The 24,193-nt window shown below is 43.2% G+C and overlaps 1 protein-coding gene across 3 annotated transcripts in view; it reads right to left on the bottom strand.

The window, feature by feature from the left end:
* The window catches only part of TMTC4 (transmembrane O-mannosyltransferase targeting cadherins 4), a 63,045-nt gene that overhangs the window by 18,061 nt on the left and 20,791 nt on the right, over window positions 1-24,193 (bottom strand). For 2 of the 3 annotated variants that reach the window (XM_047720326.1, XM_047720329.1), the window contains 6 exons: window positions 11,079-11,179; window positions 7,730-7,822; window positions 7,336-7,500; window positions 6,294-6,496; window positions 4,510-4,681; window positions 4,291-4,422 (listed from right to left, as the gene is read on the bottom strand). In XM_047720326.1, coding sequence (XP_047576282.1) covers window positions 4,291-4,422; window positions 4,510-4,681; window positions 6,294-6,496; window positions 7,336-7,500; window positions 7,730-7,822; window positions 11,079-11,179 — 866 coding nt within the window. The remainder of the gene's footprint in view (window positions 1-4,290; window positions 4,423-4,509; window positions 4,682-6,293; window positions 6,497-7,335; window positions 7,501-7,729; window positions 7,823-11,078; window positions 11,180-24,193) is intronic. The other variant, XM_047720328.1, reaches the window with a different exon arrangement.

The raw sequence follows: 24,193 nt of genomic DNA on the forward strand, positions 1-24,193 counted from the left end.
CCAAGGTTGCAGGTGCACCGAGGACAGACCAGGTGAGGAGGCCACCGCTGGCAGACCTCAGGAGAAGCCAACCCTGCCGGCATCTTGATGTTGGACTTCCGGCCTCCAGAACTGTGAGAAAACAAATGTCTCTCCTTTAAGCCCCCAGTTAATACATAATGAATTATGGTAATGGTTTGAGCACCTTTCAAGCAGCGTTCCATCGAGTACTTCAAAAACCCTTCTGAAAATATAACCACCTTCCTGCCTTATCAAACTTAACTGACAGTTACAGCTTGTCTTCAAAACACTAGTATTTCTGGAAGGGTATGGAACAGGGGGACATTCTTTTAAGCACGTAGGTACCAGATGTTTGTTTTTTAACTGCCGATTTTAAAGTCTATACATTTATTTATATCTAATTGGACAAAAGGAGTCACAAACAGGGAAATCACGGGTGATAGAAATGTATAGGACTGTGCAGCCCACCGTATAATTTAAACTCCTGAACCATATTATTGTCCGTTTGTAGGTAGTTGCCTCTTCAAATGAGAGCTAATGCTATGGCTATAGGGCGTGCTTTGCAAAGTGTGCTCTGAATGGTTTCCTTTCGTGCCTCCCCAGCCCCAGCCTGGGTGTGCTGCCTCACCTCCTGTCCCACGCACAAAAGAACCAAATCTGGGGCGCCTGGGTGGCTCAGTGGGTTAAGCCGCTGCCTTAGGCTCAGGTCATGATCTCAGAGTCCTGGGATGGAGTCCCACATCGGCCTCTCTGCTCAGCAGGGAGCCTGCTTCCCTCTTTCTCTCTGTCTGCCTCTCTGCCTACTTGCGATCTCTCTCTGTCAAATAAACTCTTTAAAAAAAAAATACAAACTTCTAAAAAAAAAAAAAAAAAAAGAACCAAATCTGGAGAATCCAACTGGTGAGCAAGGCCCTTGTGGTCCCCAGCATACAAATTCAGCTTCTACTCAGACTTCCACACACGACTCCTGCCTCTTTGCCCCTGAGCTCCTGCTGCTTTCCTTTGTTATGGGCAAACTCTGTTTTCTCAATAAAATGCTCAGACAAAGAGTTCAACTGCCCTCTGCAGTAGACACCCTGAATGCCAGCCACCAGATCAGGAGAAAAGGACAGTAAACTCCAGAAATTCAGACCGTACTTATTTCCATGGCACTCATTACAAACCGGACACAGCAGCCCCAGAAGGCAAGCCGTCCATAATTAAGAACTGACATAAACAGGCTCACCCAGAGGCCAGCCTCATCCTATGGGCTACAGGGAGGGAAGTATGTGAATGGAAAACAGCTGTCTGGGTAACCCACTATAAACAAACCAACCAATCCCCAAACCCTCATAAACAGTTTCCTTATAACAGCGTTTAAAGAATGAATGATTTTTGCTTCCATATTCTGGAAAAGACTGAAAAACCCTGTTTATTCTTGAACTTTCCCTCTGGCCTTTGTGATTCATATGCTAGACATCAAACCAGCACAGAAACTGCAGATTAAAAAAAAACACCACTGCAGGCCCATGACATGGAAATCATGTTAACACCAGAGCTAAAGCCAGTTTGCTTCAAATTTTGTGTTCCCATTTGATGTTAAAATGTTTTAAGCAAAAAAAAAAAAAAAAAAAAAAAAAAAAAAAAAAAAAAATCTTATAAACCATGCTGACTCATCCTTAAGGAACTACCTCATCAGGGTATATGATCCTTTTCCTTGTTAAAAGAATTTAGAATTGTACCTCAGAGTTGATACAAAGTGGCACATACTTTTAAGCCTTAAAAACAAAAAGTGACTGTAGATATAATTCAATACTTGGTGTCTCATCCATTGTAGGCTAAGGAACTTTAATTCCCATGCCGCTCAATTCCGTCACTAATACTGAGTGCCCACCATCTGCAAGGCAGTGTGGGTAATCCGACTGCTGACCAGGCACTGGCACTATGATCTTCTGGAAAAGATGAGTCTCAGTGGTAAATGTGAGCCTAATCTACAGCCAGGTGCCAAGTACTTACTTAGTATTCAATGAATATAAAGTGGAAACCAATACAGAGAATGTATTTCCTACAACAGAGCTGAATGAAACCAGTGTTTCCTAAATGAGGTTTCTTCCCTGAAATGAGTCTCGCTTTTTTCCAAAAAGAAAAAAAAAAAAAAAAAAAGAAAAAGAAAAAGAAAAAGGAGGTACAGATAATTATACCACAATTTATATTGGAAAGGAAAACAAACAAAACCCAAAAAACCCCCCAAACCCCAAGACTCTTATCTTGCTCATACTGAATGGTAACACTGAAAAACTTTCTTACAAAGGAGTGTCTCCACTGGGTCCATTCGAAGATGAGGTCTTGTATGTATGTTTTATTTTATTCATTTATTTGAGAGAGAGAGTGAATGGGAGGGAGAGGGAAAGAGAATCTGCAGCAGACTCCTCACCGCACACAGAGCCCGACACGGGGCTCTATTCCAGGACCACGAGATCATGACCTGAATCAAAACCAAGAGTTGGACGCTTAACCAACGGAGCCACCCAGGAGTCAGTCCCACATATGCCTTAAATTACAAAAGAAAACTACACATGCAGACATATGATTGTGTGTGTGTCCATGTGTACACCCCTTGTGTTTTCTATCCTATAACATAAGAAATCACTTCCTAGGACAGACCTGTAAGATCAAACGTCACATATGTCACCCTCCGTCCCACTTACTGGCATAACCCGGGTAGCACATGGGACCAGGTCTCTAACTACCACCTAAACTACTCATCTACATAATATCACTTTCATCCTTCTATGCCTCAGTTTCTCCCGTTTGGAAAAATAAAGAAAAGAAAACCCTCTCTCTCTCAAAACCTTGGAGGGAGGATAATGGAGATTAATTATAGAGCCTCTACAAAGAAATCGGAGTTCCTTGTGGAAAAGAATTATATAAATAGAAGGGATAATTACTGCTATTCAAACAGTAAAGCAAAAATAAAGCACATCTATTAGCATTTATGAAATTAAATCACAGGCGATTTTATTTTTAGTAGCATAAAAATAAATGGATAGGCAGCAAATCAAATTAAGGATCAAAGCTCGAAGAAATTCACTCTTTTATCAGGGTCTCTTAACTATAAAACATGAAGAAGATCTTTTTTTTTCTTGAATCCAAGAAAAAGACAAACAAGGAGTTAGCACCTTTTATACGATTCTTTATTTCACGATCACAATAAGATGCCAACTGTTCATTAGATTTATTCATATAATTTTGCCTGAAATCACTTTCTCTTAAATATAGAATATGGAAATGAGAGAGAACTCCAGAGAGCTCTTTCTCTCCCACTAGAAGATTACACTGAAGCATCCTAGGAACTCCTATTCTGAAGAGCTGAGAGAGAACATACCATAATTTAATAACAATCTATACCAATAGATAACTCTTCTAACCAAACACCCTGGCCTCCTATCTTGAGCAAGTAGCATTCTCCTCTTGCCATTTAACAAGACAACCAAAACGAAAATGAGCCCCAGAAAGAGAACATTTCTTGAGCACCTACTATGTTCTAACCACCACGTTAGGGCTCTTTGGACGCCATCTTTCTTTAAGGCCTCACAAGAAACCCAAGAGACAGACATTACTTCCCCTCTTACAGATAAGGACATTGAAAGTTCTAAGCAGTTTAATTTTGCCCCAAAGGGCATAGCTGGTTAAATGAAAAGACTGGATTCATCAAGAATACAAGTGAAACAAATTCCTACCAGACGGCTTCAATGAAAACACTGCCAATTCCAAAGTCTACACATTTATTTTTACCTAATCTGATGAAAGGAATCGCAAGCAGAGAAACCACAGGCGACAGAAATGTGTACTATGATACACCAGACAGCGTAATTTAAACTTCCTGAAACAAAGTGCTGCCCATTCACTGGGGTTTCATGTTCATGTTACAGATTGGAGGAGGACTCAACGCTGTGGGCTGAGCACAGGCTCTGAGGTGTGCTCTGAAGGGACTGACTCTGCCCCTCCCCCAGGTGCCGTCTGGATGTGTGCGGTTACCTCCCTGCCATCATTTCAGAGGGCGATTGTGTAAGCAAAACTTCATCCAAGTAATCTGTCGTTTCACTGCCATTATCTGGTTATAATGGTTTCTTTGGAATTATTTTGGTCCCGTGGAATTGTAATAAGTTTTACCAAGATCATTAACAAAACCCAAGAAAAGAACCAAGTGTTTGGTCTTGGCCTTATGCTAGATTCTGTGTGAAGGTAAACGTTTCTCTTACTCAGCTGTTGCACTGAAGTCTTTCTAAAGAAACATGGCGGCCAACATACCTTGGCATTGAGCGGACACACGGACAGGGCGCTTCTGAAGAGCTGTTCTTCATTCCGCCACTCGCCACTGCGAATCACGCACCTCAGCACATTTATGAATAAAATTCCCAGGACGACAGCAGCAATCAATCTCTTAGGAAGAGAGAGAGAACAGTAAATGTCGCGAGCAGGAGCCACCCAACTGTCCTGGTTACGAACGGCACCACTCTGGGCCAATACCTTTTTCTTAGTGTGTTTGCTGAGGGCTCCGAATCCGAAAGTCAGCAGCATGCAGTACCCGGCGCTGGGGAGGTAGAGGACTCGCTCTGCAACCACAAAGCCCACTCGGAAGAACAAGTTACTTGCAGGAAGAAATGGAATAATGAGAAATCCCAGGCCCAGCGTAAGGATCCTGGAAAATGAGAAGTCACTGAAATGGCGATTTTCAGACCTGCTAAAAAAAAATTCCTACTCAACATTAAAATAGTGATAAGGGCTCCCTTTTTTTCGTATCATCAGCTGAGGAAACGTTATCAGCAGTAGCAAAGAAATGTTATCAGTAGGGCCTAGGGTTTAGCCTGGCAGTATTAGGATAAGTCATAAAATCTCACTAATGCGCTGCACCAAACGCAGGGATAAGACTTGTAAGTTGTCCAATCCATATGAGTAAAATTAGAATGATTACATTTTATAAGGCCTTATTAATTCACCTACTTTTATTTTATTTTATTTTATTATTTTACAGAGAGAGAGAGTGAGGAGAGGGAACACAAGCATGGGGAGTGGGAGAGGGAGAAGCAGGCACCCCACTGAGCAGGGAGCCTGAAGCAGGCTCTATCCCAGGACCCCAGGATCACGACCTGAGCTGAAGGCAGATGCTTAATGACTGAGCCACCCAGGCGCCCCTGATTCACCTCCTCTTAACCCCCACCTCAAACCATGTAGCATTGAATATACCAGTAGGTATATTGGTCCCAATGAGTCCAATATAGTTTTCATGGGAAGTAAGTCTGCCCCCCCCAAAAAAACCTTACCAGGAATAATAATACTTGACTAGTTTCAAATTCATAAAACCTGAAATTAACAAAATCATTTTTGCGTGTTACATCACCATAATTATCAGTCAAGCGAAAAGGAAGCTGAGCAACAAGGCACATCTGAAAAGAGGCGACATGTCCAGTGTTCCACGCAACACAAGAGCAATTAAGAAGCCGGGTAAGAAGCCGGGTCAAATTTGGTGGCTCCCTGTCGGCGAAGCGTCTGCCTTCGTCCCAGGTCATGATCCCGGGGTGCTGGGATTGAGCCCCACGTCGGGCTCCCTGCTAGTACGCTCTCTCTCTCTCTCTCTCTTGCATGTGCTCTCTCTCTCTCTCAAACAAATAAATAAAATCTTTAAAAAAATACTATTGCATGTGTATAAGTGAACTGGGACTAAAGGTCGTTGCCCTTTAGAATTATGAACCAATTTAATAGATAAAACTTTATTTTGAGAATACTAAAAAGGGACTCAACCACCTTAAATAGTTTTCTTTCTCATGAAACACATTTGCTTTCCCCCCAATTATTTCCTTAATAAACTTTCCTTCTCTCCCCCACCTACCTCCCCAGCAAAAAGGAATAGTGTCTTTGGGGCAGTAGTTTATTTTCTACGAGACCACACCAGAAGGCCTGGCTAGAACCCACCAGGGCTTTCTGAAGGAGAACTGTGAACTAACCGCACGGCCCGCGTCAATTACACTGTCTGTTCTGACCATAAGTTACTCTACCACCTGCAGTGGGAAGGATCTCAAGACGCTACTTCGAGGGCACCACGGGAGGTAGAGAGGGAGCCGTCATCCATCCCCCTCCTCCAAGGCCACGCCCCACCGGCTGAAGCTGGCAATGGACTCCAAAGGGACGGAGATATGTCTGGGAAGTAACTGTCCTTGGACATGACCTCCACAAAACTGTTAAAATGGACAGTGCTGGCTGGAGCAAAAGGCTCTGACTCAACCCTGTGTGCAAGTTAAAATTCAGCCTCTTACCTTCTTCTGTGCCTGTCTGCAGAGCACAGGGCTCGGCATAAGAGGCCAATTAGGCACAACCAGAGAGCTGCTGGCGCGGTTAGCCGCCAGTCGCCGGCTGACTTAATGAGGGGGATGCAGCCCATCGACCAATCAAAACAGAGCCACCACGGGCACAGCAGCAGCCAGGCGTTCAGTGAATAGTAGTAGTTATAGTTTATGGCCTGTCAGTCAAAAGGAAAACAAACATTTACTTGATACAGAACTTCTACATGTACACACACACACACACACACGAAACTTTATTTTTGAGGCATTCATAGGCTTCTATTCAAGGAGAGCAGTTGCAGAAAATAAAATATTGCCAATTTCTATATTGGACACGAGGCTATAGTTTGCAGTTTATGAAATGCATTCCGATTGTAATAGACAAAAATACAGCAAAGCCAGCAGACTCTGCTGTACATGTTATATTTCTGGTCAAAGTATGTCCCCTTTATTGAGGGATGCCCAAAGTCTGTGACCCAGTATATCTGAGGCCCAGGGGTCACCTATGTGTCTGACAATATAAGAACAGGGTTTTTCCTTCTTTTGATTTCTATCTCTATGAAATGCACAGCTAAGAATTTGTGGCTTGACACGCTTGCCTTCAGAACAAGCAAACCTTTACAATAAAGAGAGTCCTCATACTGCTGGACATTTAAAGATACGTAACCGATGTGGTCATATTTTGTCTTAATCCCGCTGTATCAATTTTCTTTACAACAAAAGTAATGGGGTCAGGGGACACTTTACTGAGGCTGGCAGGGAACCTGATATTTGAAAGAACCATTGCTCTTTTAATTTTGTTTTGAATGGAAATATAAAGGGCTTACGCCCTCCCCATCCCCTAATAAAACTTGGGTTTCATCCTAGAATATCCTTCGTGAGAGCAAACCGATGTGGAGGTGTTGGACTGAGGAGCGATTCTGTGAGCGTGTTGGGGAGCGAGAAGAGGAGAACAAAGGTGCAGGGACCTGGTGGGCAGAGAAGACACCCAGCGGGGGAGAGGCCCAGCACTCACCCTGACCAACATGCTGTCCTCGAAGGAAGCGGGGTTGTCCACCTCGGTGAAGGCGGGCGGGCCGGTGCCCATGATTTTCCAGCGCACGTAGAGCACCCCTGCGCCCCCCGAGGCCAGAAGGGTCATTCTGAAGATGAGGCCCCCGTTCCTGAGCACGCGAATGTTCTGAAAGGACAACGCCAGGCCCCTGATGGCACAAATTTTCAAAGAGAAGTGCAGCGAAGCTAGGTACGAACGTGCAACAATGCCTGAGCTATGCTGACACCGCAGCCCATGAAAGGGCCAGCTATTTTAAGATTCAAAACTGCAAGAAATATTTTGAAAATGGCATTTTAAATCAGCTGGTACTTGACATTTTCCACGTCTGGGCTGGAGACAAAAAGGACGTACTCACCTCTAATGATTTGTCTTTATGTAGTACCTTCTGGACCATTTCCAGAACATTTAATTTGCCTATCACCAAGATGTCAAAGATGGCATTCAAACCCTGAGGAAGCAAGGCAAGGCAATCAGTGATGGGAGAGCCTTGCTCTGATTAGGCAGCAATTACACCACGATTTTATTACTGAGTCTCGACATGAATCTCAGTGGATAAGACCATCACGAAGGAGTCTTCAGCTCTAAAGCAGACGCCCCACTATTGTTCCTATAAAATCAGCTCCTGGTAATAGATCAAATTTATTATCTAGTAAGTTTCCCTTGGTCATAATTTCATAGTCTGCCCATAAGAGTATTTTAAGATTCAGGATAGCAGGACATTTGGGGTTCCCAGGAGAAGTTCTGCAGATGTCCCTCTTCCCTTGTTTTTCCTTGACTATAAAACAAGTCTCTTAGTTGATGCAACCGAGCGGTTACCCGCACAGTAATCATGCCTCAGAAGATAAAGGCAGCCATCAACCTCGACAACCCAGCAACGGAAGCAATTAATCGCACCTCCAGAAGGCCAAGGGCTCTGTGATCTCAGCCAGTGCAGTAACAGCAGGGGCACAACACCCGAAATCACCCCGGGGGCCTCGGAGGTGGCTCGGGTTCAGCCTCCTCGCCGTCTGCTGGTTGTCAGTCCTTGCAGGCACAGAGCCGCACCGCGCCTCCCAGCAGGCCCTGCGGTCACGTGCTCACGTGACTGAGCGCCCGCCTCCGGAAGGCGGAGCGAGCGATAATGCGCCATTTTGGAGGTCAGGTTCTAACTGGGTGCTGTCTGCCCCTTGATGTGGCCTTCCAGCTGGCTGGGGTGGATGCCATCGGGTCAGCTATGGAAACTACACTCCCAAGATGGCAGCATCTCTGCCAGCGTGGGTCCGCTGTGGGGAGGATAGCCACCTCTGCCCACGGCCACTGGACCAATGATAAGTAACCTCTAGTGTGTGAAGCCACTGGATTTGGGGAGGTGATGTAGCAGCTCCGCCTCTGCTGACAGCTTCCAGGAGCACCAAAATAGCCTCTTTCTCCTGGGTGAGCTGCTTTTACAACTGCTATCCCCAGACATGGACCGGACGCTAGATGATCCTGGAGTCCTGTCTCGCCGCGGGCACTGTCATCTCACGGTGTCATCTCACATGCCCAGTCTGTATGAGGTGGTCACAGTACATATGGCCTATATGGTTAAAGATCCCTCCGTATGACTCTGGCCTTTTTAATATGAGGTTTTGTGGTGAAAAAGATGATAAATCATCAGAAGCCAGTGGTAATTTGTGGCTTCCAGAGCAAGGATGACATCCCTACTCAGCCCTTTCCCATAAATGCTGGAAGCCATTAATTATCCAATACACAGGCCAGTGCTGGGTTAATCATGGTAGAGAATTCTGATTTCATCCACTCATGCGATACAGGATTTTAGTGGGTCACAGCGGACCACTTCTGCCTGGCTATAAAACCCACTTTCTAGAAGGCAGAAGCTCCCTGTTGAGCAGCCGCTGTCTTACACCATTTGTTTTTCTCCCTAGGAGCTATAAGACAGTCACCAAGGGGTGAGGGAATCTTGTCATCCCTTCTGGTTGGCACTCTCCAACTTCCCATGTAAATGCATCATCAAAATGTCCACATTCTAATCACACTTTTGGAAATTGCTAAATTTTACCATATCTTTAGTTACATAAATTCAACCTAATTCTTTAGTGCTTTTCAAATATTAATGGGAGTCACCTTGGGCCTTGTTAAATGGAGATTTTGACCCAGCAGGACTTGTGGGGGTGGTTGGAGATCCTAAATCTCTAATAAGCTCCCAGATGGTGTTGATGCTGCTGGTCTTTGAGAGGCAAGGGTTTAGAGCAGTGGGTGGTTTTGCCACTGGGGGATGCCTGATGATATCTAGAGACATTTTAAGTTGTCACAACCAAGGGAGTCCTACTGGTATTTAGGGGGTAGAGGCCAGGGATGTTGCCTAACACGCTATGATGCACAGGAGAGCCCTCCCATGAGAAAGAATGATCCAGCCCAAAATATCAATAATGTCAAGGCTGAAAAACAGAGGCTTTGAACAAACTTCAAGTATCTTTGCAGAGTAATTCTTTCTATGCCATTTTTAGCTATCTAACCTTAATCTTATAGACTGAGCCTGATAAAACCATGGATCTTTGCTTTGACTTACATCAAATCTCATATAACTTCATCTGCTTTCTTTTCCAAGCTATTCCTACGTGGCCCATTCAAATCCCATATCTTTGTTTCTCCATTTCTCCACCCTGATCATATCCTTAATTTCTAAATTTTCCTAATGTCCAGCATAAAATTAGCTAGAATAGTGAAAAAGGAAAGTGGATTTCAATGCCTCTCCCTCCCTGGGGCTTCAGTTCTGATCAGACATAGGAGGTGAACATCTATACTCTTCAGAGACTCCTCCTTTTCTCTTCGACATTTCAAGTTCAAGCTGAGCACAACACACACTCGGTGCTTCTCTATCCAGGACCAGAAGCACGGATGGGGTCGGCCCACTGGTGGATTTGGAACTGCCGAAACAGGAGAGCACTCCAGAAAACTTAAATTGTTCTTTCCTCTTTTTCTACGGCACCTTTCCATGAGAGCTAATTGCTCTTTTTTTTTTTTTAATTTTATTTATCCCAGAGAGAGAGAGAGAGAGAGAAAGAGAGAGCACTCAGAGCCTGACATAAGGCTCACAACCCTGGGAGCTTAACTGACTGTGCTACCCAGGTGCCCCAGGAGTTAATCACTTTTTTTTTTTTTTTCAATTCAACTAGCCAACATATAATACATCATTAGTTTTAGATGTTTGATGTTTAATAATTTTTTAGATGTTTGATGTTTAATGTTTAATAATTTTTTAGATGTTTGATGTTTAATGTTTAATAATTATCAGTTGTGTACAACACCCAGTGCTCGTCATATCACGTGCCCTCCTTAATGCCCATCACCCAGTTGCCCCATCCCCCCACCCACCTCCCTTCCGCAGCCCTCAGTTTGTTTCTCAGAGTCAAGAATCTCTCATACTTTGTCTTCCCCTTTAATTTCTTCCCATTTGGTTCTCCCTTCCTTCCCCATGATCCTCTGCACAATTTCTTATATCCCACATAGGAATTTCCCAATTTGCGTTTCCCACTGGTTGCTAATGATCAGCAACTGAGACAGCCTGTTTCCAGGCAATATCAGATGTACCGAAACCATGAGTAACTGGCGGAAAGGTCTAGGACGGGCCGGTAGTGGGGTTGAGAAATAAGAGGCCAGGCCAGCCCATGATGTCTCCGCTGCAGGGGAAGAAAGGGCAGGTGTGACCGCATCTGGGGACTTACTAGCACGGTGATCCCTTGCTCTTTGCACAGCATGGCTACTGCTCCCAGAAGGATACTCAGCAGTACCCAGAATGTAGAATGTGTTCCCTCTTTGTTACCTGCTGATTCAGAGAAATGACAAACATAAGTCACGCAAGCTCAGCCTTCCTAGCACCAGAGCTACGACTCTAAGCATGCACCTGAAAATAGTCACAGTTGAAAGAGTTGGGTCTCCTGATAGCACTTTTCCGTGGGCAAGTGTACTATGTTCCGCATTTCTGGTTAGACGGTACCCTCTAAATGATCTACACACCCGGTCTCAAGGTGGACCCTAGCAGGCACCCACCACCTTTGGGAAGCATTTCAGTAAAGCCCTGTAAAGCATTTCAGTAAAGCCTCTGGGTACAGAGATATCTCATCGCAGGATCCCAACGGGGCAAGTTCCTTTGTCCTAACCTGCCGGCACCTACCAGGCCGCTCTGACAAGCTGTGTTAAGAAATCCCCCTCGAGATTAAGCACTGCATCTGGTCACAGGCTGACCCCAACAGTGACCGCTGCTCCTAGCACAGGGGTGATGGCAGTATCTGAGTGGCCCCGAGAAGCCCTATAGCCACCCACAGAGGAGTCCAGGGAAAGGCACAGGCCAGGTTGGGCTGCCAACCCGCATGCGGACTCAAGCCAAAACATCCCTACGAATGTCAACTCTGTTGTATGAAGCCTGGGGTTGTTGTTAGAAGACTAAGCTCGAGCCATCACTAAAAGTCCCTGAACTGCCTTCTGGAAAGGGAGGGTCTGGCTCCAAAGTGTTTGGTGGGAGATGTCTGCAATTTGGGGGCCAGAGCTGAACTGCTTGAAAGGAAAGGGAAGGCCACACGTGGTGCCCATCTCTGTTCTTCCTTTGTAAGGCTCTCACCTCCTTAAACATTTAAAAAAGACATAGGTCTGAAGTAGGGCAAAGTGAACCTGCTTGGAGAGCCAAACTGTCCGCCTGCCTGGGCTGCCTCTGCATCTTGGGTCAGCTCTAATGAAAACTGAATTCCAAATTCCAGCTCTGCTGCTTACTATGTGACCTTGAGGAAATTACTTACATTCACAGTCTCAATAACCTCATCTATAAATGTGAGGAACATTACCTACCTACCGGTATATCTGAGATGGGAAAATTATCTAGAACTACGTGGCCATTTGTGTTAAAAATTACATAAACATTCTTGCCAATGTAAATCATATCTGGAAAGCATACAAGAACCAATCACAGTAGTTTCTGAACAGTTCTAAGAAGAAAATTTGGGGCAGCAGAGGGGAAAAGTCTTACTTTGCACTGTAAAGCCCTTTTGTAGTCTTTATATTTTTTCAACTATGTGCATCTGTGGTAGCATCTCTAGCTTCTAGCCCTGATACTAGCAGCACTCCCGTGCTAGTGGTAACAACCAAAAATGTCACAGGCTTTGCAACATTCCTGGGAGGAGGGGAAATTGCTTGTAGTGGGGACCACTGCCCTGAACCGCTGGTACTGATGGGTGGGTCTGTGCACCTGCCCTTGGATCCTGGTTGTCATGCAGGGTCTCTGGCCCCCTACACCTGTGCCGTCAGAAACACGAGGGTGGGGCCCAGCGTCTGGCCTTTTAACCAGGTTTCCAGGGGCTCCTGATGCCCGTGAAAGGTTGGAGAGCATCACCCTAGAGAGGAAGCTTGCTCCCAGCCATATCCCTGATGCCATGCGTGGCTCATGGGAGCAACTCAGACTTCTGCTCTCAGAATACACAGCACCTGACTGACTCTGGAAAGGCAACATGCATTTGGTGAATGAAATTGCTGTCTGCGGTCCACCAGAAACAAATGCTAGAGCCACCACGTGGGAACAGGAGCAGTCCCTCTATAGGCTGTGCAGATCAGCTCCCTTGCACAAGCGGCGGGAGTGCTGAAGTGCGGGGACCCTTTCCAAGACGCTTCCAGCAGGGGCCACGTGGTCTTGACTTTGAGACCTTCTAGGATGGGGATTAACTTTCTGCAAGCGCCTATTTCGATTGTAAACTGTGGGTCATTGGAATATTCTTTGTTAGGGTGAGCCCACACCTGTCTCCCTCGACATCAGGTTTTGGCTCTGCTCTGCTCTATCACCTTTCCAATTGTTCAGGAGGCACAACTGTTCAGAAGTTTCCAGTTGTTCTTAAGTTGTCTGGAAGCCAACTTCTCATTACCAACAACCATTCTAGGTCAGCGTAGAGAGACCCATCAAGCCAGCTGAGGGTCACCTCACCTATAGAAATTAATGACATTCCACGGATGTGAAATTGAACGACCACAGTTATGAGTCAGAAGAGCAAGCCCCATTAAATGAATGACTGTAGGGGCACCTGGGTGGCTCAGTGGGTTGGGCCACTGCCTTCAGCTCGGGTCATGATCCCAGGTCCTGGGTTCAAGCCCCGCATCGGGCTTTCTGCTCGGCGGGGAGCCTGCTTCCTCCTCTCTCTCTGCCTGCCTCTCTGCCTACTTGTGATTTCTCTCTGTCAAATAAATAAATAAAATCTTTAAAAAAAAATGAATGACTGTATTTGAGTGTTTACATTTTTATGGAATTTACTATTTTGGGGAGGGATTTGCTAGTGATCATCAGCAGACAACATCAAAGCACATACCATCCTAGACACCAAAGTGTTTACATAAAATCAAGGTCAAAATAACTGTAAAGCTAACCCTGGCTGGTTCCTTTTGAATGATGATTTTAGGAAAGGCCTCACAAGTTCTGGCAACACAGCCCCGGGGTCCCACTGGCAGAATGGAGATGATCACAGCTCACTACGCACCACGCCTTCCGACATGACGGAGAAGGATGGCAGATGCCAACCTTAAGGCTTGTCTTCTCCAAGCCAATGAACACATGGTCCATTGAGCGTTTCTCCCATTGCACATCTCCTTGAGTCTACATCAAACTACACTCGGGATTTTCTCATATTAGCAGCTGGTAGGTAAATAGGCACCTTCAATTATAAATGAACTCATGTATTACTGGGGGGGGGGTCTCTTCCACAGATAACGGGAGTAAATGACTCCCCAGTTCAGCTCCCATGCCCCTCAGGAAAGCCCCTCACAACAGGCCCTGCTCCAGGCCAGCGTGGAGATGACCCGTGGGCCCCCAGCCTCTGCCTGCTGCTTCCACATCCATGAAGCTTTAGGAACCAAATGGACCTCTCCCCCACTGCCTGGATTAGGGTTTTCTAAGCTTTCTCATTCTCACAATCTGTGTTTGGAACTCTTCATGAAACATAACAGGACTTCCCAATATAAGGCTCCCTGTTTTTAACATTTAAAGATGGTCCATTGGGGCACGTGGCTGGCTCTGTCGGAGAGCATGAAACTCTTGCTCTCGAGGTTGTGAGTTCAAGCACCATGTTGAGTGTAGAGATTAGTTAAAAAAAAAAAATTAAGAAAGCTCCCTTGACCATTTTACCTTCCTTCCTAGAAAAACTGAATTGGCTTGTATTTTACATGACTGTAACCAGGATGAATTCCTCCCCTCCCCTGACCATGGACCAGTGGCTTTGAATAGGAAAAAAATTCCCAGTTCCTCCATTAAAACACCCAAAGGACAGCTCTTAAAGCACTCCATTAACACAAGTTAAATTAGTATAGAGATGTGGAAGTAATGGGCTCTTGTTCCACTTGTCTGGAATTTAAAATGGTTTTTTCCTTAGATAGCTAAATCAGATTTGACCAAATACAGAAAAAAAATTTCTATAGAAAACAGATAACCTTCTCCTGAATCTCATCCCATAATTTCACCACGCTTCTCAAACCCCAAGTTTCTGCAAGGGACGTGGACACCCCACACCACTCGAATCCTCTATGGTAATTCTCTTGGAAGAGTCCTACCCTGTAATTCCCTCTTATACTTTTGGTTTGGTGCAGACATGTCCGGTAAAAGACATGTGAGAGACAATGTTTCTTTGCTAAAGAAATTTCTTTAGTTACGGTGATGATTAAATATATTGCCACTTCTCAACAGTGGTAATTTCTGATCAAAGGCAAAATTTCAGTAGTTAGTTAAAAACCCAGTGAGGGATTCATATTTGGAAAACCAAACTCGAGACCTCCGTTGTCCAGAGAAGGCATCATAGCCAATGAGCACCTGAAACTTACCAGTCCCTAGCAAGATGTGTCGCAAGTATAAATCACACACCTGATTTGGAAGACTCGGTATGAAAAAAAAAAAGGACTATAAAATATTTCATAACTTTTATATTGATTATTATATAGTGAAATTGTCATATTTTTATATATTTGGCTAAAAGTGTAGTTAAAATTCATCTAACGGGGGTCTTTTTATAATGTGGTTACTAGCCATTTGGAAATTACATGCATGGCTCATCCTGTATTTCTTGCTGTCTGTCCCATGTGCTCAGAGACCCGGTTTACAGATGAAACGATCTGCACGTGGCCTTGTTTGCATTCCAAGTCTGCCTTTGAAAACTCGGAGAACATGAAGTGAGTCTGCCTCTTTAAATCTCTTTCTCCTGAAACTCTTACGGGATTGGCCACTTGACATTATCAGGAGTCATAAGGCTAACCATGCATCAACACTTCAGTTTTTCCAGAATTCAAATAGGAAAGCTCAATTTAACTAATGTTTCTCCATAATTTCCTATAAATCAAAGTCTTTACAAATGTGTGGTAGGCACATGCATGATACGCCAAAGCCAAGTACAAAAGCACTGACAGTGTTTCCAGTATGGGGGTGGTTGAGAAAGAGCTTATAAAGATTAAATACTCAACTGGGAAACTGGTTTTGAGCCCAGCCTAGTGGACTTCTGGTAACACGACCCATGTTAGCAAAGTTTTTACCCATGTAATTCCCAAGATTTAAAAAAAATTCTTAAAGATTTTATTTATTTATTCATGAGAGAGAGAGAGAGGGACACAGAAGGAGAAGCAGGCAGGCTTCCCACTGAGCAGGGAGCCCAATGCGGGACTTGATCCCAGGACCTTGGAATCATGACCTGAGCCGAAGGCAGATGCTTAACCGACTGAGCCACCCAGGCGCCCTAAAATTTTTTTGAGTCTTGATTTGTCAAAGTGACCAATGCTAATAGTTGTCAAGATACAGCATATCTAGATGAATTTGGACTTTGCATTTATGTAAGTATGCTCTTGTTTAGTAACTAATGCAAGCCATTCTTCCATTTCTAAGTTTGAGCATTTTAACAAGACAGCTGAAACAGAGATGACACCTCCAATACAGCTGGCACTCAACAAAGATTTGGGGAATCAACAGTTTCATTTCTATGTCTACCAGAAGTCTTATTATGTTACCACATTTCTTTTGTAATTATGATATGTAATTTAATATCAAAAAGTTAATAATGTGCCCCCTGTGAGGAAGCAGAGCCAGAAGTCACATCTCTTCATTTGACATTAATTTAATGTCTTTAAATCGCCTCACAATGGAAAAATCTCCATCATGAGATGAGAAAAATCTATTTAAAAAAATATTTTGAAAACATAACATAACCCTAATATAATACTGTACGTCAACTATATTGGAATTAAATTTTTAAAAAATTACATAAGGAATAATAAAAAGGCAAAGCAAAAACTGATCGTATTAATTTTACATTTAGAGCTGTTAAAAACAGTAACAATAATTCCTGAGAGCCAGATGTCACTGCCAGTGCAGTTGCATTTATGAATATTTTTATTCGAAAAAATTGTCCCCGAGTAGGGAATTGTAACTAGTACATAACTAGATGCCGGCATCTCAGGATGCTGCACGCACCCAGAGTTCTCTGTCTCATCTCCATCCAGTCCACTGACTTGTAATCACCAGTGACCCAGGGGAAGAAGAAAAGAACCGTTCCTACACCACGTGACATCTCTCAGCACGTAAGAAGACCACCTGCTCCAGGATAATTATGCTGCGTTAGCAGACATCAACAGTTTGTGACCCAGAACTTAATAAACTGGCCTAGAAAATGTCTTCCTTGTTTCTGTATATGCCTGCCGTAGCTAAGAGAATACAACCACTTAGATAAATGGAGACAAAGCCTAATGGAGTGGAGGGAGCTGAGGGGGAATAAAAAACCCACCCCAAAATGAAGAACAGAAACACACTTGTCACTGCTAACACCCACAAGTGCCAACAGATGTGATCAATTTAATGAAGCATGTGCCTTGGATTTGGCACTACTTTCTGGGGGGAGATCCTCTTTCAGAAGAAGCACCGCATTGTATGAGCTACCCTCCTCACCGCTCAATGCCTGGCATCTCCACTGCCTTGAACCTGGCACGCCGTGCTGTGTGTGGGAACCACGCCACCCCGACAGGTGGCCCTGACTCCCTCTGCCAGAGCGACACAATGAGCATCACACTCCCATTCCAAAAGTCGGAGCCAACCAGGCAGTGCCTCCACCCGCCGAATGAAAGAAGTCAGCCGCGGCCATTCTGAAGTACCAGCCCGTCTGGGGGGAAATCAGGCAACACAGGAACCAATGAAACATGAAGGCAGAGAACAGAAAATACACAGGAACACCACCGTCAGAGTTCAGTTGGCAATGACCCCAAATCTAGAAGCAAGAGTCTTGTGCTACATGATTTACACAGTCACTTTTTTTTTTTTTAGAGCTGCATGATTCTAAGTAAAAAACAAAAACAAAAACAAAAAACCAGTCTTTTTTTTTTTTTTTTAAAGATTTTATTTATTTATTTGACAGAGATCACAAGCAGGCAGAGAAGCAGGCAGAGAGAGAGGAGGAAGCAGGCTCCCTGCTGAGCAGAGAGCCCGATGCGGGGCTCGATCCCAGGACTCTGAGATCATGACCTGAGCCGAAGGCAGCGGCTTAACCCACTGAGCCACCCAGGCGCCCCAAAAAACCAAAGTCTTAAATCAGAATGAAAATGTGAGGACATGATACCCCAAGATTAAGAGTTATCTTACTTCAGCTGCCTGAACTACGTAAAGACAAAAATACAGCAGACAGAGTTTAAGGGCTGGCAACAACCAATCTTTGGGATCTTGTCTTTCGTAATAGTTTAGAATTTAAAATGATTGTTCTGGATATGTAACAGATTCATTCCTCTCTTGAAAAGGTTTTCTCCTGCCCAGCATAAATGAACTAATTAAATTTCTCTTGTTCGTTTTAGCTTCCCTGAAACAAGTATTTTAAGTTATTTGTTTAAAAGAGAAATGGTGGGGCACCTGGGTGGCTCAGTCGGTCAAGTGTCTGCTTTTGGCTCAGGTCATGATCCCGGGGTCCTGGGATCTGGGTCCTGTGATGGAGCCTTGCATCAGGCTCCCTGCTCGGCGGGGAGCCTGCTTCTCCCTCTCCTTCCTGCTCGTGCTCCCTGTTGCTCTCTCTGTCTCAATCTCTCAAATAAGTAAATAAATAAAATCTTGAAAAAAAAAATGGTTTTGGCTAGTCTACCATGTTTACTGTGCAGAGAGATGATCTGTTTCCAATCCAAAATACTAGGCTTTAAATGAGATGTCAGTGTTGACAAGATGTCTCATCATAGGAATAACACTTTTTGTTTGGGGCATTCAGAAATGATGACCAGTGCACCATCAACTTTATCTGACCTTGTGTTCTTCTTTTTTGAGGAAAATGTATGGTTTTCCGGGGTGCTTGGATGGCTCAGTCAGTTAAGGGCCTGCCTTCTGCTCAGGTCATGATCCCACATTGGACTCCCTGCTCAACACAGGAGCCTGCTTCTCCCTCTCCCTCTGCCACTGCACACGTGCTCTCTCTCTTTCTCTCTCTCTCTGACTCTCAAGTGAATAAATAAAATCTTTTAAAAAAAAAGTTATGGTTTCCCTTATAAAGACATTTACTTTTTTAAAAAAGAATTCTGTTGCAAAAGATCTTGCATGAAGATATTCTAAGCACCATATCACCAAAAAAAAAAAAAAAAAAAAAAAGCAGACAGAAATGTTACGTGAGTAGTTTTTTTTCCCATTTTCTGAAAAGGCAGGGATTCTAGAGGTTAGCACAGAATTGCTTGTTAATAAACTAGCAGTTAAAATTGTCCTGAGCTTTATAATACAGATACTGAATCTATAAAGAAAGCTAATGTATCCCTTCAAAGAGCTTTTTAACTAGTTAAAACCACAAATTTCAGAGTACTCAATGTTTTGTTCCCTTATAAAAAATATTAAAAACCTTTCTTGAACTATAAGTTTCTGTGTAGCTGATGCTAGACCTTTCTTTGAATTTATGTTCAGATCCAAAAAGAACAAAGACCAGGTCACTTTAAAGTTTAAACTTTAAGTTTAAACAATAAACAAACAAATAAAAATGTTTAAGTTAAACAATAAAGTTTAAACCTTAAGTTTAAACAATAAATAGCATTATTATTTGTGTCCAATAAATACTGGACTGAACTTCTACCACAGAGGAGCTCTGGTTCTCAGTGGAACACTTACAGACATGTGGATTACATGAACGACTGGCACTAGGAACCATCATGGCCGTGACAATGTGTTTGGCACATGTTTACCACTTGGCTTTTTGTAAAAATCACACTGACTAGACAGGGGAAAACAAAAAATGAGTGACTATTTCTTAATATAGCTCAAAGTCCAAATGAAAAAATATACACCTGAATGTCCATTAGTATCAAGCTCTCTTGATACTGAAGGAAATTTAACAGAGATGAAAGAAATTAGTAGCATAAACAAAACTACCATATGATCCAGCAATTCCAATTCTGGGTATTTATCCAATGGAAATGTACTCCCTGTCTTGAAAAGATATGGCACCCTCATGTTCACTACATTATTTAAAACTGACAACATGTGAAATAAACTCTGTCCATTGGCGAATGAATGGAATAAAGAAAAATTGTTTTATATACATATATATATACACACACACACACATTCTCTCTATATAAAATACTATATGCTATATATATATGCTATAAAATATGCAGCATATATACCATCTAATATTGTGGCATATTACTATATACTATATATGTATATACACATGATATACTATATAATATGGTATATTACTATATACCATGTAATACCATCATATAGCATATTACACTACAGTATATAATACCACAGTATATATTATACTATAAGATATAGAGTATAAATCACTGTACTATCAAATATATAGTACATATAAAATATATACTGTGTGTACATATAGGTATATACGCACAGTACAAACAGAATGGAATATTATTCAGATATAAAAAAGAAGGAAATCCTTCCATTTGCAACATGTTTGGACCCTGAGGGCATTGTGCTAAGTTAAGTAAGTCAGATAGAGAAAAACAAATACTGCGTGATTTCACTTAGATGTAGAATTAAGAACCAAACTCATAGATAGAATAGACTGGTATTTGCCAGAGGAGGGTGAAGGTGGGCAGCTAAAAGGTCAAAATTCCAAAAAGTTACAAATCCTGGGGATGAAATGCACAGCATGGTGCCCAGAGGTAACAACACTGTTGCATATTTAAAAGTTGCTAAGAGGGACGCCTGGGTGGCTCAGTTGGTTGGACGACTGCCTTCGGCTCAGGTCATGATCCCGGGGTCCCGGGATCGAGTCCCACATCGGGCTCCCAGCTCCATGGGGAGTCTGCTTCTCCCTCTGACCTTCTCCTCGCTCATGCTCTCTCTCACTGTCTCTCTCTCAAATAAATAAATAAAATCTTTAAAAAATAAAAAAAAATAAAGTTGCTAAGAGAGTTGATCTTAAAAGTTCTCATCACAAGAAATGTGTTAACTATATATGTGATGGATGCCAACTACATTTATTGTGATCGTTTCGCAATATATGCAAACACTGAATCACTATTTTGTATACATAAAACCAATAAAATGTGAGATGTCAATTATATCTCAATTAAAGAAAAGAAAAAAAATGCACATTCCAAGAGAAACAGAAAAAAAAATTAACAGTATAAAGGCCACAGCCATCAATTCTACATAAATGCGCTATGACAAGGAGGGAGTGCTTACTGAGTGCCCACTGTGAGGTGTGTACAGGAAGGAAAAAGTTAGCAAGGAAATAGGGAAAACCAGAACATTCTGCTTCTTGAGCATTGTGAATACTGACAGCTTTATTTTAATCAACATATACTAGACTGTAAGCTCTCTGAGGCCCAGATTGTTCTAGTTTTTATATCCCCAACTCAGGACACAGGAGCTGGTACAAAGGACACCCTCAATGTTTGGTTAATTACTGGTGAAAGAATGAATGACCAAAACTGATGTTAGCTTGGAACAGAATCAGGAAAAGTGTTATCATGGATGTCCTACCAGAAATACTTTTGCATCTAGGGCTCTGCCTATTTCTTCTCTGTGATGTTATTATTAGCATATGAAAATAAGCTCCTCTTTAAAAAGACTCTTAGCCACCGTAGGCATGAAGTTGAACCTTAACATGATGTGTAAGGATTATTCCAGAGAGTTGTTCTCCACAAACAAAGAAGTACTTTCTATTCTATTATGTTTAATGAGCAATATGGAAAATCTGAAATGCAGAAAAGTGGCTGAAACCATAGTGTCTCAGTCAACAGAGACTAGGAAAGGCTCTAGCAGACCTCATGGGCACCAGTCCTGGAGTAGGGGGTGTGGATAATGAAGCAAATGGGCATTTGGGAGACAGGAGGGGAGGGGGGACTGGCAGAGCAAAGGGGACTGTCTGATATGAGCAGAACATGGGGTGGGATGGGAGTGAAGGGGGGCGCCATCCAGTCACTGTGTCCCGTCCTGCTCTGCCTACTCCCCAGTCCAGCAGGTGGGCTCAGGGCGCAGAGCCACATGGGGAGAAGGGACTCACAGAACTGCAGTCTGTTTCAGATGCAGGCTTCCCCCAAGCAAGCTAATAACTCAGTGTAAGCTTCTTTTTCAAATCCGTGTTGCTCTGTGCCTCCAGACCTGCAAGGAACTTGGGAGGCAGAATTCAATCCTGCCCTCCATACTCTGTGAAAACAATACGTGGGAACTGAAAAGAGTAGTGCAAACCAACTCAGAATGATGGAGAGTGCTGACTGAGGGGTGGTTGTTTTCAACCACCTACTTTAAACTCACAAGGAATAAAAATGATCATGCTCTGTAACTCAAAGCCTACCTGGGCAGGTGATACAGAGGACAGAGAGGACACAATAGACCAATAATGACTCTCAGGGTTGAGACCCGAGGCTGGATGCGTGGAGGGGGGCAACCTCCTAGCTTTACATTTTCCAATGACTAAGTAAGCTGACAGGGACTATAAAACACCATTCCAGTCTGGAATCAGGGCCACAGGCTTCATTTTCATCGATTCCTTCCTTTTCCTGAAGGGGGGTTCAAGTGAAGAGGGAAACTGATCCCGGAAAGGTGTGTGTGTTAGGGGGTGCTGTAGGCAAAAGGTCAGCACTTCTTTGAAGGCCTCCTAATTGGTCCATTTGTCTTCTGTTCTAAGCAACTTCAACCTAATGAAAATCTATTTATATTCTTAAAAGGCTCTCCGTGGAAGCTATGTCTGCTACTGCTAGCTGTGTGCAAACATTAAATATTTCCCGGTTAACTTTCTTGAAAACATTTACACACATCACATTAAAGGCCCAACAATCTCCTTCCAGTTTTAAAGCAAACATATAAATGTCAAAAGAATGCTACCAGACCGAAGAAGAAAGGTCACCTTGCTACTACAGTTAACATAGTTCCATTAGGATGGGAATATACCGCACCAGTTTCTTAAGCGTCAATGTATTCATTGAAAAGCCATCACATATTAGAGCACTTTTACCTTCGGTATTAGCTCCCAAAGGCTTTATTTTAAAAATGTATCTTCTGTAAAGATGGCTCTTGGAAATAATTTTGTAATTACAAATGAATTCAAAAGCATATCAAAATATGCTCAGTTGGTTAAGCATCTGCCTTCAGCTCAGGTCAAGATCCTGGGGTTCTGGGTTTGAGTCCCACATGGAGCTCTCTGCTCAGTGGGGAGCCGGCTTCTTCCTCTCCCTGTATCCCTCCCCATGAGCGCTTGTGCTCATGCTCTCTCTCTCTCAAACATACAGCTTAAAAAAAAAAGAAGGTCAATGCTAAAGGAACCAAGAAAAGACTATACGACGTCTTCAGTTTTACTCCATTCTGCAGGAATACTCCACATTAACGGAGGCTAATAAATGTATCCATTCATTGGACAGAAGAACTTTTAGTCTCCTGATAGTTTTTCATTATTTCACCAAAGTAATCTTTAGAAGTAGTGAGAAGTTTTATTCTACCTCCTAAATTATATGTCCCACATGTTAAATCTATCAACATTGAGGATTTTCTTCAGAAAATACTTCTGATGTCTTTGACATGCATTCAGAACAAGGAATAGATTCTTTAAGGGAGGGATGTGTTAAAATTAATAAAATGATTCTTCATGAAACTTCAGAGTTGTTTTGGGGAAAGGCCAACGGATTTAATTTCTAATTTTCTTTCAGAAAAATAGAACTGATAAATTATTGTCCTCTGTAATTGCAAATTCAGATCTGCCCATTGAAGAACATGAGGTAGCACCATCTGTAATGAGCAAAAGAGTGATTAGTAGGGGCGCCTGGGTGGCTCAGTGGGTTAATCACTTGCCTTCGGCTCAGGTCAGGATCTCAGGGTTCTGGGATTGTGTTCCACGTCGGCGGGGCTGGGGGTTGTCCCTGCTTAGTGGGGAACCTGATTTTCTCTCTCCCCCTCCCTGCTGCTCTTTCTCTCTCAAATAAAAAAAAACAAAAAAACAAAAAAACACAAAACAACAGTGAGTAGTAATGGACCCCCAACCCCTACTCCCACTCCCACTCAGATCCAGTCTCATGGAAGAGCCACTTGATGGGGCCAAATGTGCTATGAGGCTAGGGCAGGTGCACTCCTCCATCCCCCTTCCTCCCCCACCAGATCCCTGGGGCCATGTGTCCTCAGGAATTTAATGATCATGACAGGTAGGGAGGTCTCAACCCAGGAAGAGGTGGACATGCCTTCTTGCTAAGTTAGCTTTCAGTCTCCGGGAAGAAAAGTCACCACCAATATTCTCTATCCTGGAAGCTGTTCTATTGAGCTGTCCCCAACCTCTCTGCTGTATCAGAAACACAGGGAGTCAGAAGGAAATTGATGGTTTCATCTCAGTATGAAAAAATAATGGTAACAAAAGGGGGT

The sequence above is a fragment of the Lutra lutra genome, chromosome 3 (assembly GCF_902655055.1).
Source record: "Lutra lutra chromosome 3, mLutLut1.2, whole genome shotgun sequence".
In the NCBI taxonomy this organism is placed as follows: domain Eukaryota; kingdom Metazoa; phylum Chordata; class Mammalia; order Carnivora; family Mustelidae; genus Lutra; species Lutra lutra.